At 38.4% G+C, this 21,661-nt stretch overlaps 1 protein-coding gene across 1 annotated transcript in view; it reads right to left on the minus strand.

Annotated features, from left to right (window-relative positions):
* The window catches only part of LPAR1 (lysophosphatidic acid receptor 1), a 35,268-nt gene extending 14,106 nt beyond the window's left edge, over positions 1 to 21,162 (minus strand). Inside the window, exons 1-2 of the mRNA XM_032240333.1 lie at positions 20,848 to 21,162; positions 19,445 to 19,592 (exon numbers count right to left, since the gene is read on the minus strand). Of these exons, the coding sequence (XP_032096224.1) occupies positions 19,445 to 19,489 (45 nt within the window). The 5' untranslated portion in view covers positions 19,490 to 19,592; positions 20,848 to 21,162. The remainder of the gene's footprint in view (positions 1 to 19,444; positions 19,593 to 20,847) is intronic.
* Between the last annotated feature and the right edge of the window lie 499 nt (positions 21,163 to 21,661).

Genomic DNA, 21,661 nt, shown 5'->3' on the forward strand with positions numbered 1-21,661 from the left:
AATATTACCAGAAAGATCCATTACAAAATATATATATTTGTAATTTGATATATTACGAAAATAAACAAAGTTTATTTTTTATGCTATGCTAATGACAAAAGCAATTTGTGTAAGCATACAAGCAGTACACTATTCCTGTGAATATTAAAAACATGCAAAAACCAAGATGGCTGACTAGAGGCATATGGTACTCGCCTCCTCCACAAAGAAGAACCGAAATAGCAGGTAAATAATCACACTTCAAATGGACCACCTAAGAAAGAGTACTGGAATTCAACAGAGAAGTGACAAAAAACACCTAAGGCAAGGAAGAAGAGGGAAGCAAGGAAGAAGAGGGAAGCAAGGAAGAAGAGGGAAGCAAGGCCGCCTGCTGTTCTGGGACTCCAAGAAACCTGGAAAGGCTCCTCAATGCAAGGAAAGGGGAATTGACCCCCCAGTGGTCCACATTCCCACTGCAGATTGCAATCCTAGCCACAGGAAAGCCCCTCAACCTACAAAGGCCCTGAGACTAATGTAGGGAGCTGTGTGGAGACCAAGCAACAGCATTACTCCAGAGATGGAGCTCATGCCATTCCCACCTTCCCTTTCACCCTCTAGTCCTAAGCAGCTACAGCAAGACACCATTTTGAGAGCCCAGCCCCCACCAAATTGCATCCTACCCTGGGCCCAACACCCCCATCTCTCCACATATCTGAAGCTACATTGACATCCCCTGCCTGCAGCCACCACCAGAGCTGACTGCCATAGGCAGCAACTCTATTGCCCACAATAGCAGGGCTACAACACATTTAAAAGTGCTCTGAGGAAAGGCTACTCTGCTTATAGCTGCCACCTGGGCTCTCCAACCACCTGTCTATGGTTGCTGCCACTGAAAGCAACCCCCGCCCTCCCCAGCAGTAGGACCACAGCACAGCCACTGTCACCCCCACCAAGGATTCTCCTGAGTAACTGGGGATCACCCTGCCCCTACCTACCACACAGGCACACAGCACTTGGGGGCCTGAGGACACGTCCACCTGGCCCAGCCCCACTGTCTACGCCCACTGCTCAAGCATGCCAGCCAGGGGTCTGGGGATCACCCTGCCCCATCCACCACCACTGGCACCTAAGCATGCCTCCTGGGGGCCTGAGGATGGACTCACCCAAACTGCTATTATCACCTCAGCAGGCACACAGCCATATGTGCCACCTGCAGGCCTGGCAACTGGCCCTCCTAGCCTGTTGAAGCCACTGTCAACAGAGTATCGACCACTTGGGTCCCACAGGGTGGTCCCATCACTAATACTGCTATCTCCCAGACCACATCTGACACCCAGAGGGACCTAAGGATCTACCCACCTGCCTGGCCACTGCCGCCTCTCAGGCAAGCCTGGAGGCCCAAGAATCAGCCTGTCTGGACCTCTTATACTTGTACCAGCATATACCAAAAACAGGCATGCTCAGCCTGCCACCGCCACTACTGAGGCTCAAGGACTGACCCATCTGATGTCCCATCCCCAGCAAATTTTTGCCACAGCCACCACAACCAACCACACCCTAAGCCACTTAAAAAGTTAGACACTACTGATGTGTTTACACCCAGAGAAATTACATGCAGATTACACTATTGCACATACTCAGAATCAAAGCCAAAGTGCCCTACCCAACCAACACAATAAATACATCTTCAGGAAAACATCCTCGCCTATGAAAGCAAATTCACAAAACTGGAATAAGAGACTTTTATAACAGATGTGCAAATTATCAACATGAGAACAAAAGAAACAAAAAAAGCAAGGAAATATGACACCTTCAAAAGAGCACAGTAATTCTTCAGCAATAGACTTGAATGAAAAAGAAACTTATGAAATCCAGGATAAAGAATTCAAAATAATGATATTTTTAAAAATAGTTATAAGAGAATTCAGATTAAACAATAAAAAGAAATCAGAAAAACTAGGATATGAATGAGAAATTTAGCAAAGAGACAGATACCATTAAAAAGAACCAAACAGAAATCTTGGTACTAAAGAATTCACTGAATAAAATACAAAATACATTCAAAAAGCTTAAACAACAGACGAGACCAAGTAGAACAATTTAAAATTTGAATACAGGTCTTTTTAAATAACACAGGCAGACCAAAAGAGGAATAAAAGGACAAAAAAATAAACAAAGCTTATGTGACGTATGGGACACAATATATGGATCAAATATTTGAATTCTATGTGTTAAAAACCACAAGAAAAAAAAATCAAGTCACTTATAAGGGAACCCTCATCAGACTAACAGCAAATTTGTCAGGAAAAACTGTACAGGCTGGGAGAGAATGGGATGGGATGGACACATTCATTCAAACTGCTAAACAGAAACACATACACACACACACACACACACACACACACACACAAACAACTGCCAGTAAAGATACTATACCCAGCAAAGTTATACTTCATAAATGAAGAATAAATAATTTCCCAAACAAGCAAAAGCTGAGGGAATTACTACTAGAACATACCTACAAGAAATACTTAAGGGAGTCCTACACTTGGAAGCAACAGGATCATTTCTACCATCATGAAAGCACACAAAAGTGTAAAACCCACTGGTAGAGCAAACACACAAATGAGGAAGAGAAAGAACTCATATGCTACCACTAAAGAAAACCACAAAACCACAATGATAATAAGAAAGAAAGGAAAAAGGATATACGAAACAACCAAAAATCGATTAACAAAATGACAGGAATAATCCCTCACATATCAATAATAACCAAGAATGTAAATGGATTAAACTTTCTGCTTAAAAGATATAAACTGGCAGAATGGAGTTAAAAATATTATCCAACTATATTGTTTGTTACCTACAAGAAACTCGTCTCATCTGTGAAGACACATGTAGACTGAAAGTAAAAATCAGAAAAAGTTATTCAATGCAAATGAAAACCAAGAATTAGCACAAGTACCTAAATACGTATCAGATAAAATGGACTTTAAAACAGTAAAAAGAGACAAAAAGGGTCATTACATAATGATAAAAGAATCAATCCAGGAAGATACAACAATTCTAAGCATATGCACCAAACACAGAAACATCTAGATGTATAATATTATTAGCTCTAAAGGAAAAGACAGATTCCAAAACAATAATGTTTGGGGATCTCAACACCCCACTCTCAGCATTAGAAAAAAAATTAACAAAGAAACGTTGGATTTAAACTGTACTTTAGACAAAAGTGGACCTAATAGACATTTACAGAACATTTCATCCAATTGCTATAGAATATAAATTCTTTGTATCAGCACATGGAACAGTTTCCAGGATAAATCATACAAATTTAAATAAAAATCATACCAATTATCTCCTCAGACCACAACAGAAAAAAAAATCAATTATAACAGTAACTTTGGTAACTATACAAATACACGGAATTAAAAAAAATACTACTGAATGACCACTGAGTCAAGGAAGAAATTAAGAAGAAAATCAAAAAACTTCTTGAAACAAATGAAAATTGAAACACAACATACCAAAACCAATGGGATACAAACAAAGAAGTGTGAAGAAGAAAGTTTATAGCAATAAATTCCTACATCAAAATACTAGAAAGATTTCAAATAAACAACCTAACAATGTATCACAAAGAACTAGAAAAGAACAAAATCAAACCCCAAATAAATAGAAGAAAAAAATTATAAAGATTAGGGCAAAAGTGAATGAAATAGACTTAAAAAAAATTCAAAGGATCAACCAAACAAGAAGTTAGTGTTTTGAAAAGATAAAATTTAACTGCTAGCTAGACTAACCAAGAAAAAAGAGACAACTCAAATGTAATTATAAATGAAAAGAAAAAGGCAGTACAACTAATACCACAGAAATGCAAAAGATCATAAACTATTATAAACAACTATATACTAGCAAACTGGAAAACTAGACAAAATGAATAAATTTCTGGAAACATACAACCTACCAAGATTGAATCAAAAAGTAGAAAACCTAAACAGACCAATAATGAATAATGAGACTGAATTAGTAATAAAAAGTCTCCCAACAAAATAAGGTCCAGGACTAAATGACTTCACTGCTAAATTCTACCAAACTTACAAAGAACTAACACAATTCTCCTCAAAGGATTCCAAAATATCAAAAAGGAGGGAATTTTTCCTAATTTATTCTACAAGGCTGGCATTACCTTGATAACAAAACCAGACAAGGACGCAACATACAAAAAAAACCTGCAAGGCAATATCCTGGCTGAACACAGATGAAAAAAAAAAAAAAAACCTCAACAAACTATCAGCAAACTAAATCCAACAGCACAACAAAAAGACAATATATCACGTTCGGTTCAGCGGCTTAAGCCTGTAATCCCAGAATTTTGGGAGGTCAATGTGGGATAATTACTTGAGCCCAGGAGTTCAAGACCAGCCTGGGCAACAAAGCAAGATGCCATCTCTACCAAAAATATATATTTTTTAAAATTTTTTAACTTAACATTTAATTTTAATTAATTAAATTAATAATTTAATTTAAGGCATAGTAGTGTGCACCTATAGCCCCAGCTATGTGGGAGGCTGAGGCAGGAGGATCCCTTGGGCTCAAGAGGTTGAGATTGCAGTGAGCTATGATTATGCCATTGCACTCCAACCTGAGGGAATTACTACTAGACCATACCTACAAGAAATACTTAAGGGAGTCCTACACTCCCTTAAGCATAGGTGACAGAGTGAGACTCTGTCTCAAAATAATAACAACAATAATAATGCACCACAATCAAGTAGGATTTATCCCATGAATACAATGATGGTTCAACATATGCAAATCAATAAACACAATACATCATATTAACAGAACGAAGAACAAATACTATATGACCATCTCAATAGAAGCAAAAAAAAAAAAAAAATCATTTGATAAAATCAACATTCCTTCAGGACACAAAACTCTCAGCAAAATAGGCATAAAAGGAACATACCTCAACCTAAGAAAGGCTATATATGACAAATCCAAAGCTAATATACTGAATAGGGAAAAGCTGAAAACCTTGCTTCTAAGAACTGGAACAACACAGGGATGCCCACTTTCACCACTCCTACTCAACATAATACTAGAAGTTCCAGCCAGAGCAATCAGGCAAGAGAAAGAAATAAAGGCATACAAATTGGAAAAGAGGAAGACAAATTGCACCCCCTTTGCAGATGACATAATCTAACATCTAGAAAAATCTAAAGACTCCACCAAAAATCTCTTACATTGGATAAATTCAGTAAAGTTACAGGATACAAAATCAACATACAAAAATCAGTAGTGTTTTTACACACCAATAGTGCACTATCTGAAAGAGAATTAAAGATGGCAATCCCCTTTACAACAGCTATAAAAATAAAATAAAATAGGACCAAATTTAACCATGGAAGGAAAAGACCTCTTCAGGGAAAACTATAAACGCTGATGAAAGAAATTGAAGAGGACATAAACAAGTGCAAAGACATCTCATGCTCCTAGATCAAAAAAATTAACATTGTTAAAATAATCATACTACCCAAAGTGATTTACAGATTCAATGCAATCCCTATCAAAATACCAATATCACTTTTCACAGAAATAGAAAAACAATCCCAAAATTTATACAGAACCAAAAACAAGCCTGAATAGCTAAAGCAATCCTAGGCAAAGAGAACAAAACTGGAAACATCACACTATCTGACTTTAAAATATATCACAAGGCTATGGTAACAAAAACAGCATGGTATTGGTATAAAAACAGACACATAGACCAACGGACCAGAATAGAAAACAGGGAAATGAATCCCTGTATTTACAGACAATGTATTTTTTGACAAAAGCATCAAGAACCTGCATTGAGGAAAGAAACCCTCTTCAATAAGTGGTGCTGGGAAAACTGGATACGCTTGTGCAGAACAATAAAACAGGACCCTATCTCTCACCACATATAAAAATCAGCTCAAGATAAAGACTTTATTAAGACTGCAAACAATAAAATTACTAAATAAAACATCGGGGAACACTTCGGGGCATTGATCTAGGCAAATATTTTAAGGCTAGGACCTCAAAAGCACAAATAACAAAAACAAAAACAGGCAAATTGGACTATTTTAAACTAAACTTTTTAAATGATCAATAGAATGAAGAGGCAACTGGTTGAATGGGAGAAAATATTCACAAACTATTCATCTCACAAGGACTAATATCCAGAATTTACAAGGAAGGAATTCAAACAAGTCGAGTTTTTTTTTAAAGCAAATAATCTCATTAAAAAGTGGGCAAAGGATATGAATACACTTTCTCATAAGAAGACATACAAATGGCCAACAGGTATATGAAAAAAATGCTTAGCTTTCCTAATCAGCAGGGAAATGAAAATCAAAACTACAGTGAGATATCATCTGACTGTCAGAATGGCTATTACTAAAAAGTGAAAAAAATAACAAATGTTGGCAAGAATGTAAAGAAAAGGGAACACTTATACATTGTTGGTGGGAATATAAATAGTACAACCACTATAAAAGACAGTATGGAGATTTCTTAACTAAAAAACACTAAAACCAGAAATTCCATATGATCTAGCTATTCCCCTAGTGGCTATTTATCAAAAAATAAAAATAAAACAGAAAGAAGAAGGAAGGGAGGAAGGGAGGAAGGGAGGAAGGGAGGAAGGGAGGAAGGGAGGAAGGGGGAAGAGGGGGAGGGAGGGAATCATCCCAGCACTTTAGGAGGCTGAGGCAGACAAATTGCTTGTGCTTAGGAGTTCGAGACCAGCCTGGGCAACACGTCTCTACCAAAAATAAAATAAAATAAAATAAAATAAATTAGCTAGGTGTGGTGGTACACACCTGTAGTCCTAGCTACTTGGGAGGCTGAGGTGGGAGGATCACTTGAGCCTGGGTAGCAGAGGTTGCAGTGAGCTGAGATTACAACACTGCATTCCAGTCTGGGTAACAGAGTAAGACCTATCTCAAAAAAAAAAAAAAAAAAAAAAAAAAAAAAGATGAACAAGAGGAAAAAGAAATCAGTATATCAAAGTGATTCCTGCATCCACATGTTGTCACAGCACTATTCAAAATAGCAGAGACATAGAATCAACCTAAGTGCCTATCAATTAATGAATGGATAAAGAAAATGTGGCATATATATGCAATGGAATAATATCTGGTCATAAAAAAGAATGAAATCATGTTAGTTGCAGCAACATGAAATGGAACAAAGGGTCATTATATTAAGTGAAATAAGCTAGGCACAGAAAGACAAATATCCCAGGCATGAGATCTATGAACACAGGACTAGAAAAACGGATCTTATGGATAGTGAATGGAATGGTGGTTAACAGAAGCTGGCAAGGGTAATGGAGAGGTGAGGATAAAGAGAGGTTAGTTAATGGGTACAAACATACAGTTAGATAGAAGGAGTAAGTTCTAATGTTCGACAGCAGAGTAGGGTGACTATAGTTAATGACAATGTATAGTATATTTCCAAATAGCTAGAAGATAGGACTTGAAATGTTCCCAACACAGTGATATGGATAGGAACACATGAATCTGTTCCCAACTCATCTCAACAGAAATAATAAGTACATGAGGTGATGAATACCCTGAATAACCTGACTTGATCATTACACATTCCATGCAAGTAGCAAAATATCACAAGTACCCTGTAAACATGTTCAACTATTATGTATCGATAAATAAATCTACAGAAGCCTACTATATATTTTTTATGTTTTTCTCACATATGTATACATCCACAAACACATGCAGAGAGATGATAAATATCAATTAATGGTCTGGGCAAAGAGGAGGTTAATAGAATTAGGAAGGAGTAAAAAAGTCTCCAACTTTATCTATCATTTCTGATTTGTTTTATTTATTAAGGCCAAAAAGATTTTGAAGAAATTATATCAAACTGTTAACATTTTACAAAGCTTGGTAATGGCTATGTTATTGCATTATAACTGTATGTATTTCATTGTGCTTAATATTAAAAAAAAAAAAAAAAAAAAAGGAAAGAAAGAAATCAAATTCAGTCTGAGCCATTAAGTGGGAGAGGAAGAAAGGGGAGGGGATGTTAGTTTCCTCATCTGTAAACAAAGAGAAAAACATCACTTTCTTTTTCTTTCTTTTTTTTTTTTTTTTTGGAGACCGAGTTTCGCTCTTGTTACCCGGGCTGGAGTGCAATGGCATGATCTCGGCTCACCACAGCCTCCACCTCCTGGGTTCAAGCAATTCTCCTGCCTCAGCCTCCCAAGTAGCTGGGACTACAGGCGCACGCCACCATGCCCAGCTAATTTTTTTTTTCTATTTTTAGTAGAGACAGGGTTTCACCATGTTGACCAGGATGGTCTCGATCTTTTGACCTCGTGATCCACCCGCCTCGGCCTGCCAAAGTGCTGGGATTATAGGCTTGAGCCACCGCATCTGGCCAACATCACTTTCTTTTATATGTTGAACCTTGAGAACTCAATTTCTGTGACATCTATTCTCCTGAAGCTAATCAGGTAACTCAGAGGACTTGAACCTTCATAAACCAAATGTCATTCTAAAATGCAGCCTTACGTGAACTGACAGATCAAAACAATAATTCATCCTGATGAAAATGAAAAATTATTTTCCATTATCCCATTTTGCTGAAAGGCTAATAACAATATATTTCATTATGATCTTATTCCATTTCAATTTTTAAAATGGAATTTTGTAACTATTTTAGTTTTTATTATCTTCTACTACCTTCCATTATTGTCCTCTTTTTATTATTACAAAACAGCTTATCTCTGCAAACTATGTTTTTCTATGATGAGCTATGAGAAAGCTATAAACTGTACAATTTTTAAAAAGCAGCACTTAATATTTTAGATATTGAGAGCAATTTATTATAACAATTTTAAGGAAAAAAAAAAGCTAACTGTGCTCCTAATACTTCTGTGAGTAAATGTATTGTACTAGTCCATTTTCATACTGCTATGAAGAAATATCCAACACTGGGTAAATTATAAAGAAAAAGAGGTTTAATGGGCTCACAGTTCCACATAAGGGAGGCCTCACAATTATAGCAGAAGGCAAAGGAGGAGCAAAGGCACATCTTACATGCTGGCAGGCAAGAGAGCATGTGCAGGGAAGTGCCCTTTATAAAACCATCAGATCTCATGAGACTTATTTACTGATGAGAACAGCATGGGAAAAACCCACCTCCATGATTCAATTACTTTCACCAGGTCCCTCCCATGATGTGAGGATTATGGGAGCTATGATTCAAGATGAGATTTGGGTGAATACACAGCCAAACCATATCATGTATATTCCTAATACATCATTTGAAAGAGTAAAATACCATGGTATAACTGATTACTATAATCCTTGCAATCATTTGCCACCTTGTTTGTTCTGCCTTTTCTTTTTCCGCTGCCATAGCATTGAATTCCCCTCTGCAACTTCAATGTTGCCCTAGTTTTCCAGCTAGTTTTGAATGAGACAGTGGAATGATCTATAGTTGAATCTCTCCATCTTGACCTGTCTTACATAAGTGGGATCTCCATCTGACCATAACAGCTTATTCCTAAGTTCCATCAGTCATCTCTACATAATCCAGCATCTCAGAGGTGAGCCCTGCACTATAGCCTATGCCATTGAGCTGGGATGCTCCCTGGGTTTTCTCCTCCATTGTCTTTACTAGGTTACTTTGGTAACCAGTCAACCACAATTAAGGTAATAATAAACACAGTTCTAAGTATGCAAAGCCCTGAGAATTGGAGCCTACACGTGCTGCACTACGAAACCTTCCTATGTTTGGTGGCAGAAGCTCGTCTAAGTCCAAATGTTTTGATATCACCTGCTGGACATTCTGACTTTGAAATCAGCTACCTAGTTCGCCAGCACACACATCCTAATCCTCTTCCTGCAGGACTGGAACTCCTGCTACTAAAGGCAGTCTGAATCACTGAAAGTTGCTTTATTTCCAACATATGCTTTCAGAAACTAATATGCTCCATGACCCTCTCATAAACATATTCTCTGATGGTAAGAAGCAAGTATCAACCCACTTTTACTTCTCTCCTGGCCTGAGCCTGCCTAGCACAATCATGTATGAAATGGAATAAGTTTAACTTAAGGGTAGTTCTTAAGTGATGTTATACAATTACCAAATGGCAGTATTAATATTATCACACAGCAGGGAAAGATTGATTTTTTTAATGACAGTCTTATTAAGGCAAGGTACAGATCTTAAAAGACAGAAATCTCCTGGACTCTATAATTTTTATTTCCTCAGAAAAAAAACAGCAGGTCATCATCCCACCTTAGTGTGTATTTACAGCAAAGCTGCAACACAAGTTCAAAGAAAAGCAGCTGGAGAAGTTAAGGGTATGAAAAGAAGATCGGGCAAACAGTTCCCTAACAGGCAAGAAGTGGGAGAAAGCCACATCCACTTTGAAGGATAAAGGAGTAGCTCCGTTAACCATTAAAGACTAAACCAATTAAAAAGGATGTATTAGAAAGAAAAATAAACAAACATGAAAGGTGTCATATGTGGTTTACCCTAGGTGCCCCTGTACAATTTCGTCTTATGAATAGAGCATTCAAAATGGGCTCTCAGATTCCAAAACAGTATCTCCTCTCAAACCTTATCAGAGTTTATAAACACAAAAGGAGGCATAAGATGAATTTAAATTGCCATATGAGAACAAATTTAACTTCTAATAGAAACACGGTTCAAGATGAAGTCAGAAGTCTCAATGTTTATCTCCACATGCATTTATTCCTGGCAATACATTGGAGTTTTCCATAGAGTGTTTATCTAACATGGCCTTCCTTTGATGGGTTTTCTGGCACACCACATACACAGACCATATGTAGTGGTTACCTCTTTCTCCCTGTAAAAAACTTCCAGAATAATCATGGGAAAAGGGAAAGAACCAACATATGTCAGGTATCTATTAAATGGCTAATACCATACAAAGCACTTAGCAGTTATTTTGTCATTTAAACTTGTGCCCACAGTGTATTATTGGAATTCTAGAGATTAAAAAAAAAAAAAATGCTGAAAGAGACCTATATATTGAAGATGCCCTAGCTATGGTATACAACAGTCTAGATTTGAACCAAAACCACCTGGGTCTATGCCCATGCAATGCCTTTTCTCAATTCCATGTTAGACAAGGCCAGATCACACTATGTCTTTATTGTGTGGCACTGGAAACATAATTCATACTGCAATTAATTGTTCACATTTTAGTTTGAAAGAAAGCACTAACAAGATAATGTGCAATCCCTTACTTCAGAGACTCATAATTTAATAATTGCAACCACTGTATTAATTCCCTTACTTTGTAGCCTTCTGTGTGTTTCATATTTGTATTCTTGAGTCATGAAACATTCTGGTTATAATTTCAATCTATTTTCTCACTTAGAAAATAAAGAGAGGAAGTCAAATTGCCTTTTTAAACCTTAAGAGTCATCTAATCATTTTATGCAAAATAGTAAGCTGATCTAATCAATATTTTTTAAAAAATAAAAATGACCCACCAACTACAAAAACACATTTTAGAAAGGCAACTAAATAAATCTGAATATGAATTGAGTAACAAGTGATATTAAGAAGTTGTTTATACTTTTGCTAAGTGTGATAATTTGGTTATTTAAGCAAATTATTTTTCGATATGCATATTAACATGAGGGTATTTTTTAAAAGATGACAATGCTAGGGATTCTAGAATACTTCATCCCAAAAAAAGGGGCAAATGAGGCAAGTGTGTCAAAATGTTATTACTGAATCTAGGTGGTGGCTATATTGAGATTCATTGTTATTTTTATTTTTGTGAATGTCTGAAAACTATCACAGTACAAAGTTCTACCAAAAAAAAAAAAAAACCCACAAATCTTTCAGCCTCAAAAAAAAGAAACCCATTAAATTTAAAATTCATTTCCTTTTACTAAAAAAAAAAAAAAAAAAAAAAAATCTACTTTCTCATATCAGAAATAAAATCTTCTAAAACACAGATTTTGGAAATACATATTTTGTTGAGAGAACCCATAAGTAAGGATGTCCAAAAACAAGTGTCTTCCAAAACACAACAAGCAGGCACCAATTTTTTTTTTTTTTTTTTTTTTTGAGATGGAGTCTCACTCTGTCACCTAGGCTGGAGTGCAGGAACATGATATCAGCTCCCTGCAACCTCTGCCTCCCGGGTTCAAGTCATTCTCCTGCCTTAGTCTCCGGAGTAGCTGGAATTACAGGCACGTGCCACCACACCCAGATGATTTTTGTATTTTTTTATTGGCCAGGATGGTCTCTAACTTCTGCCCTCAGGTGATCCACCCGCCTCAGCCTCCCAAAGTGCTGGGATTATAGGCATTAGCCACTGCGTCCGCCCCTAATAATCTTTTATCAGAACCCTGAATGAGAATTGGAGGAAGAACCTCTTAAGTAAGACACTGAAAATCTACCCAAATTCACATTTTCAATGAAAGCTACAGGAAATCACTTGGAGGAATCAAAATATCTTTATCTCCCTGGCTTAAAACCAAAGTGGTCGTGAACAGTCAACCTATGGAATGGGAGAAAATTTTTGCAATCTATCCATCTGACAAAGGGCTAATATCCAGAATCTACAAGGAACTTAAACAAATTTATGAGAGAAAAACCACCTCATCCAAATGTGGGCGAAGAATACGAAATGTCTTCTCAAAAGAAGACATTTATGCAGCCAACAAACATATGAAAAAAAAAGCTCATCATCTCTGGTCAATAGAGAAATGCAAATAAAAGCCACAATGAGATACCATCTCACACCAGTTAGAATGGCAATTATTAAAAAGTCAGGAAACAAGAGATGCTGGTGAGGCTATGGAGAAATGGAATGCTTTTAACCCGTTGGTGGGAGTGTAAATTAGTTCAACCATTGTGGAAGACAGTATAGCGATTCCTCAAGGATCTAGAACCAGAAATACCATTTGACCCAGCAATCCCATTACTGGGTATACCCAAAGGATTATAAATCATTCTACTATAAAGACACATGCACACATATGTTTACTGTAGTACTATTTACAATAGCAAAGACTTGGAACCAACCCAAATGCCCATCAATGATAGACTGGATAAAGAAAATGTGGCACATATATACCATGGAATGTATGCAGCCGTAAAAAAGAATGAGTTCATGTCCTTTGCAGAGACATGGATGAAGCTGGAAACCATCATTCTCAGCAAACTAACACAGGAACAGAAAACCAAATACCACATGTTCTCATTCATAAATGGTAGCTGAACAATGAGAACACATGAACACAGGGAGGGGAACATCACACACCAGAGCCTGTTGGGGGTGGGGCTCTAGGGGAGGGAGAGCATTAGGACAAACACCTAATGCACATGGGCTTAAAACCTAGATAACGGGCTGGGTGCAGTGGCTTACACCTGTGATCCCAGCACTTTGGGAGGCTGAGGTGGGCAGATCATGTGGTCAGGAGTTCGAGACCAGTCTGGCCAACATAGTGAAACCCCATCTCTACTAAAATACAAAACTTAGCTGGGCACAGTAGTGCGTGCCTATAGTTATAGCTATTCAGGAGGCTGGGGCAGGAGAATCGCTTGAACCTGAGAGGCAGAGGTTGTGGTGAGCCAAGATCGCACCACTGCACTCCAGTCTGGGCAACAGAGTGAGACTCTGTCTCAAAAAAAGAAAAAGAAACAACAACAACAAAAAAAAACACCTAGATGATAGGTTGACAGGTGCAGCAAACTACCATGGCACATGTATCCCTATGTAACAAACATGCATGTTCTGCACATGTATCCCACAACCTATTTTAAAATACAATAACTTATTAAAGTAAATAAATATTAAAAAAATTTTAATGGTCACATAACAATGAGAGACAGAATGATACACGTTGAAAAATACTGATGAAGAAGAGTCTTTCCTGAATACTTTTTCGGTTCTCAGATACCTATTCTGGTCTCTAATATAATCCTAGGTTTGAGAGATGACAAACTGCTCACTCTGGTACTTGACTTATTCATGACAAATGAAGATGAAACTTTAAATCCAACTTCTACCCACAGTAATCTGACCAAGTGCAGGGTAATGCTTAACACAGTTCTACAAAGAGATAACGGCTCTGGAGAACTGCATATTTGTTTGGTTTCCTACTCCATCCCCATGACCCTAATATCCACAGGATGTGAACACATTAACTCGACCTCATGATGAACAGGTTCCTGTCTACAAATACACTCTGGGAGTTTCCTCTGGATAAGGAAATTCTTTATCAGTGTCTGGACCAGCAGAATTACAAATTGGCTACAAACACAGAGTCTTCTTGCTGCTGCTAGTCCAGTTTCGTCTTAGTATTCATCACCTAGCTTTGTAAGAGCTAGGTGCTCTCTCAGCATGAGAAAACAAAAATCTGTCTCACAGTCCAGGCAGGGGGTAAAGCAGAGAATACAAACTTGCCCCACTTCAAAGCACAAGGCATATCTTTCACTAACTACACAGCAATCTCAGCAGGCGTGACAATGCAAGCTTTCTTCCCTATTGTTGTTTGAAACAATCACAAGCTATTTGCTCATATTAATTAGTTTATATGTAATATTAGTCAGCCTTGATTAGAAAAATGCTCTTTGTTACCAAATGAATACAGTAATGAATAAAACCAAAAGCTTTTTTTAAAATTGTTGTGTTAGCCTTAGAAAAGGATTTTCAGGCCTTTTACACTTGAATGTGGATTTATCTTTACACAGGTCCCTGAATTCACTTGAAAAGAATGCAAGTTGATGTACCAAACAATACCAGACTAAGGTGATAGAATGAGCTGATTATTATACTTTGCCTAAAAAGATGCTATATCTAAATTATTTTTACCTTTTTTGAACCTGGGGAAAACTGATAAGGGAGACGACATCAGTAGAAGCTTATGGGCAAGGGCAAGTCAGTCTTAGACTAAATTTGACTGCACAAATTACATGCGGAGAATTGACATATAATCAGGAGGCCCATAATTGGCCAAAGGATCCTGGGAACCAAGTGACCCAATGGTCTGCATCTCTCCAGAAGAAGCTATCTGTCTCTATGACCTAATGCCTGAGTATATAGCTGACTCCTTCCCAGTGGGCTTAGTTCCCCCACCATAAGAGTCTTCCACTATTCCCAAAATGCAGTGAGAATAATGGAAGGAACTACCCGGGTTAAGGTTAATTAACAAGCTTGCTCAGTAAAAGAATTATCGAAAGTCAGGACTTGAACCCAGGTCTATTGCAAAGGCTGGGACCATTAAGCTAACAAAGACTTAAGATCAATGTTAAATTCTTTACTATGGTTTGCAAGACCTTGTAAAAGCTCCAACTTTATAACCTAACCCATTTATGCTAATTCTAGCATTTGCCAATTTCTGCAGTGTAACAATTCCATGTGGTTGATTTCAAGCTGCTAGCATGAAGTCAATCAGCTCGCAAAACTCCTGAAAATTTAACAATCCACCTCTGTGAGTTGGTATAGGTGGCTCTAGGGACATCACTGTTTACAATCCCACACCGCACTGTACCACAACCATCCGAAACAAAATTCTAAATGCTTTGCTCTCTCTCACACCTTGGAACACTTGACATTCACCTATGCCTTTCCTTCTCCTTTGCCAAAATAACTCATATTCATTTGTTCTCAGCCTACTGGTCTTCCTTCAAGAAGCCTTCCCTGATCCTCCAAGGCTTTTCTTGTTTCTCCACTTTCCTCCCAGAGCGCCCATACTTCCTGTATTTGTGCATTCCTGCATTGGTGGCAAAGCACTGTAACTTTTTGTTTTACCTATATATCTCCCACTGTATCTCTAAACTCTGGCAGGGCAAAACTTACTTCTTTTATTCATTCCTGTATCCCCCAGGCCTGCTACAAGGCTTGCTGAACAATAATAATGCTTGCTAACACGTATTGGGCTATACATGCCCAGAATAGGTGTCAGGCACTGTTCTGAGTTTTATAGAAATTATTTCATTTCATCCTTATGAGGAAAACAACCCTATCAGGTTGGCTTCATTATTGCTATGCTCATTCTGTGGGTAAGGGAATAGAGGCACTAAGAGGGTGAACACCTTCCCCTCCAGGCTCAGGTAATTAATAAATTGAAGCAGGGTGACTGGTGAGCCCATGCGCCTCCTTCAAGAAACCAGTGTTTCTTGGCCATTTTTTAATCCTCATTAGTGATCCTTAAGGAGGAAAGTTAATTAAATTTAAATTCTCTCTAATGAGAAAAAAACTAAATACTAAGGAATAGGATTTTGTTGGATAGAGGTATTAGCTTTGGGGGGATATTTTCATCTCCCAAGACCCAATTTTTGTCATCTTGGGGCAATACCATTATGTCAAGAACGTATGTTTTAGATCTTTCATTATGTACTTCCATTAATGTATCATATATTTGTCCCAAAAAATACACAATCTTGTTTCAGAATTGAAATGGTATCTTTCCCTACGTGCTATTTTGCATCTTGCTTTCTTTTTCTTCCCTACAATATCTTTGAGTGATACATAGATGTGTAGATATCTTCATTTGAAAATTCCTGAAGAGTGGTCAGGTGTGGTGGCTCATGCCTGTAATCCCAGCACTTTGGGAGGTCGAGACAGACAGATCACCTGAGGTCAGGAGTTTGAGACCAACCTGGCCAACATGGTGAAACCCCATCTCTACTAAAAATACAAAAATTAGCCAGGCACACACCTGTAATCCCAGCTACTTGGGAGGCTGATGCAGGAGAATCACTGAAACCCAGGAGGCGGAGGTTGCAGTGAGCTGAGATCACACCACGGCACTCCAGCCTGGGCAACACAGCAAGACTCCGTCACAAAAAGAAAAACTAAATAAACTACTGAATAGTATTTCAATCATGTCCACATTCCTGAATTCATTAACTCTTCCTACTATTGGATATTCACACAATTTTGTACTTCTTGGTTTGCTATCAGTGCTTCAATGAGTATTTTATACACTCCTTGAGCTTATGTGTGAGTGATTTTTTAATGTAGATTCCAAGACAGAAGCAGGGAATGTGCAAAAGTGTATAATTTTAATAGATATTGTCAAATTACCCTTCAGAGTAACTGTACCAATTTACTTTCCCACAGAGAATTTACAAGAGTATACATTTCCCCCAGTGATTGTATGAAATATAACCTCTTTCTCCCTTGGGTAGTGTTAAACATTGTAATTAAATGAGTCATGTAGAGGTATTTCTATTCCTCACCAGCTGATAAGAAAATGCCATTGGAAATGCTGACAGATGACAGCAGCAACACTGGGATATGGAAATGCCTTGTCTAGAAAACCTGTGCTAGCCTAACTCACCTCACAAAAGGACTAACAAGAGTCATTACATGGGAACAGCTGCAGTGGACTTTGAAATAGTGACCTCAGGTAACAGGCACTAAATCCCTTTGCCTATTCTCCAAGTCTCTCACACGCCAAAAAAATCTATTGAGGATAAGGGAAACCAAACACCCAAAGTAAATGAAATGTTGAAAGGACAGTGATACCCTTACCAGAAAGAGAAATGCATATGACGGTGGTAACACTAAACATTCTGGAAAATAATACTAATGACCTTAGTATTTTATTCTTTATTCATACGATATGAATTAAAGGCTTTATTCATATGATAAAATCCCAAGGCTGATAACAATGCTGACATCCCAAATGGTGCTGAGGAGAAAACACTATACTAAATGAAGTAAAAATGTCCCTTATTCTCCTTTTTCTCTTTCTTTGCTCCGTCTCTCACAAACACACACGCCCCTACTTGAAATACATATAAAATTGAATAGCCTGCAAAATCATACTGAAAAAAAGAGTGTGGAATAATGTTCTGTATTAAATTCAAATTTCAATCAATATAGCTCTTTCTTGAAAGTATGCTTTTTTCTTTAAAGTTGGCTGAGGCCAGATGCAGTGGCTCATGCCTGTAATCCCAGCACTTTGGGAGGGCAGTTTGAGACTAGCCTGGCCAACATGGGGAAACCGTATCTCTACTAAAATACAAAATTAGCCAGGCGTGGTGGTAGGTGCCCGTAATATTAGCTACCCAGGAAGCTGAGACAGAACAGTCACTTGAACCCAACAGGTAGAGGTTGCAATGAGCCAAGATCGCGCCTCTGGACTCCAGCCTGGGCAACAGAGCAAGACTCCCTCTCAATAAATAAATAAATAAATAAATAAAGTTGGGCAAAAAATGATTGTCATGAATGAGAGAGAAGGTCACACTATAGAAAGAAAAATATGGATAAAGCTGGAAACCATCATTCTCAGCAAACTGACACAAGAACAGAAAACCAAACACCATGTGTTCTCACTCATAAGTGGGTGCTGAACAATGAGAACACATGGACACAGGGAGGGGAACATCACCTACCAGGGCCTGTCGGGGGTGGGACGCTAGGAGAGGGACAGCAGGGAGTGGGAGGATAGCATTAGGAGAAATACCTAATGTTGACAGGGTAATGGATGCAGCAAACCACCATGGCATGTGTACATCTATGTAACAAACCTGCACATTCTGCACATGTACCCCAGAACTTAAAGTATAATTTTATAAAAAAAGAAAGAAAGAAGATAAATGAAGAGTAAATGGGAAATGACACTTGCTGAGTGCTCTATATGTCACATGTATATAAACTATCATTTAATCCATGTAACCATCATGTGAGGAATGATTACATGCAAGGAAACTGAAGCTGAGAGAGGGTGGCATGACTAAGGCTCTTTATCCCGCAGTCAGAGGAACAGGGATGTGAACTGTGGCCTTATGACTCCAAAGTCTGTTTCCACATTGAACTATGCTGCCTGCTGAATCTGAAAGAGTCCAGTGAATGCTTGATTAGATCAGGCTGTAAAATCATCTGAACAAAGACCACGTTTCTGCCATATTACTGCTCTTCACTGAACAGAAAAAAATAACTCATATGATTGCTGTTCAGAAGTTTCTGGATTTGCATTTTGTTTTCAAAGTTCATAAAGCAGGTCAAGGCAAAAGAGTAAGTATAGGAGGAGGATAAGACAGCCCTCAGAAAACTTGCTATAAAGTTAGATCCATTCTGATATATTTCATTAAACCCCACCCACCCTCCTACCCCCACCACAGAAGTCAAGAGAGGAAAAGCAGCAGGGTTTACTGTCGACTTATTTTGATTTAGAGTCTGATGCCTATACTGACAGTTGGGCATCCTAAGCACTGAAAACCAAGGCATCCTAAGAACAGAGGCCAGTTCACTAAAATCACTTGTTCATTGTTCCAGCTGCTTCCTGAACTAAATGGCACCTCACTCACAAAAGCACCATTATTCAAATATGCACCAAATGATAGCGAGAGAGATATACATGATCCCTAGAGTCAAACACACTTTCTAAAACCCAATTTAAATATTTGACAAAATTATGACTACCTCAGACCTCTGCTAGTTTGAAGCCCTTACCTGGGGCTGTGAAATTGCAGGGATGGAAGTAGAGATGGCAGCCATGACCGCTCTGTGGTTGTAGGCAGTGAATGGGCCCCAGAACTACAGGAGACAAATGTTCTTGTTTGCGAATCAGATCGAGGTCATGCTAGGAGAAACTATGTACCTGCAAAACAACAGGAAAACCCACATTTAGCATAAAAGACTAGCATATGGGTATGAAGTACCATTAGCCAAAGGAGGCAAGAATCCCTACACATCAGTGCCAAATAACAGCTTAATGAAAACAGGAAGCCAATAAGGAAAATCTAACATCTAAATTCCATGATTTCCATATTATCTGTCCAAATACTCTTAAGTTGAGGAATTTTCATAGGTTTGAATCCAACTCTGTGTCCCTGCTAGATGTTCTGCGGAGACAGTTTCAAGTCACAGAGCTAGGGAGGGTGGCTGAGGGGGAAAAGCCATCTGACATATATAATGAAAGAACTGAATAATCCTCAGTGAAGAACTGATGGCTTACATAGAGGGCAAAGAGAATGCAGTAACCACCCTCATTTATCTGAGGAGTGAATTCTAACCCCCACCTCCCAGTGGATACTTGAAACTGGATAGTGGGTCCCACGCGATGGCTCATGCCTGAAATCTCAGCACTTTGGGAAGCCAAGGCAGGCAGATCACCTGAGGTCAGGAGTTTGAGAGCAGCCTGGCCAACATGACGAAACCCCATCTCTACTAAAAATACAAAAAATAGCTGGGCATGGTGGCACATGCCTGTAATCCTAGCTACTCAGGAGGCTGAGGCAGGAGAATTGCTTGAACCTGGGAGGTGGCAGTTGCAGTGAGCCAAGATGGCACCATTGTACTCCAGCCTCGGCAACAGCGCGAGACTTTGTCTCAAAAAAAAAAAAGGAAGTAAGAAAGAAAGAAACTAAGAAACTGTGAATAATAGCCAATCCTGTACATAACAGAGACAGCTACTAAGTGACTAATGTGCAGGTAGCATACGCAGTGTGGAAATGCGGGACAAAGGGATGAATCACATGGACAGTGAGATTTCATCCACACTATTCTACAACTTGTAAATTGTTTATTTCTGAAATTTTTCATTTAATATTTTTGGACCAAGTTTAATTGCAGGTAACTGTAACAGTGGAAAGTGAAACTTCAGATAAGGGTGGACTGCCCTAATACCATCAAGTGATTAGATATCAACTAGTCCAATCCCACCTATTTGCACAAGAAAAATTGAGGCTGAGAGAAGAAAAGGGACTAGAATCACATATTTAATGTTAGAACCAGGACTACAGCAGGACTATAGCACCAGGCCTATATGAAACAACAAAAGTGATTGTGTTCTCTGCCTATATTTCCTTAAGGAACTTAGTTGCCGCTTTTAAGACTAAAGAAAGGCAAGATACCTGATCCTGTAGGAGTCAGTCATGAGAGGTCAGGTACTCAGATAGGTGGATGGGGAGCTTCATAAATCAGACATCCACCTGTGTGAAAAAGGGTGCATTTCTAAAATCCTTTTGACATCCTCAAATTAAGGAGGTAAATAAGCACAATGTATAACCAAATCTTCTCTTATTAACATGTTCATCAAGAAAACTCAAAACGATGCTAACTTCCCTACAGTAAATCATGGCCCTAGTTCTGTCCAAAGGCTGATCTGACTCTTTCCACATTGCAATTTAGTCTAGGAAAAAAAAAAAAGTTTTCATTTTAAGAAAAGAATTTTTTAAAATTCTTCCATTTTTTAGAAACATTTTCATTTTCGGGTGGTTTTTATGCCCCCTAACAGTATCTATTCTTTTATTCAAAAGACCTTATTGGCCGGGCACAGTGACTCACATCTGTAATCTCAGAACTTTGGGAGGCAGAGGCCAATGGATTATTAGGGGTCAGGAGTTTGAGATCAGCCTGACCAACATGGTGAAGCCCCATCTCTACTAAAAATATAAAAATTAGCTGGGCATGGTGGCACATGCCTGTAATCTCACCGACTCAGGATGCTGAGGCAGGAGAATTACTTGAACCCAGCAGGCGGAGGCTGCAGTGAGCTGAAGTGGTGCCACTGCACTGCAACCTGGGTGACAGAACGAGACTCCATCTCAAAAAAAAAAAAAAAAAAAAAAAAAAAAAGACATTATTGAACATCTGTAGGGAACTGGGAGCACAAGAAGTAAGGCTAAGACAACCTTGCCTTTAGGGAGCTTTTGTCTGTAAATATAC

Source organism: Sapajus apella, unplaced genomic scaffold (genome assembly GCF_009761245.1).
Source record: "Sapajus apella isolate SASKATOON/1434 unplaced genomic scaffold, GSC_monkey_1.0 scaffold46, whole genome shotgun sequence".
Classification (NCBI taxonomy): domain Eukaryota; kingdom Metazoa; phylum Chordata; class Mammalia; order Primates; family Cebidae; genus Sapajus; species Sapajus apella.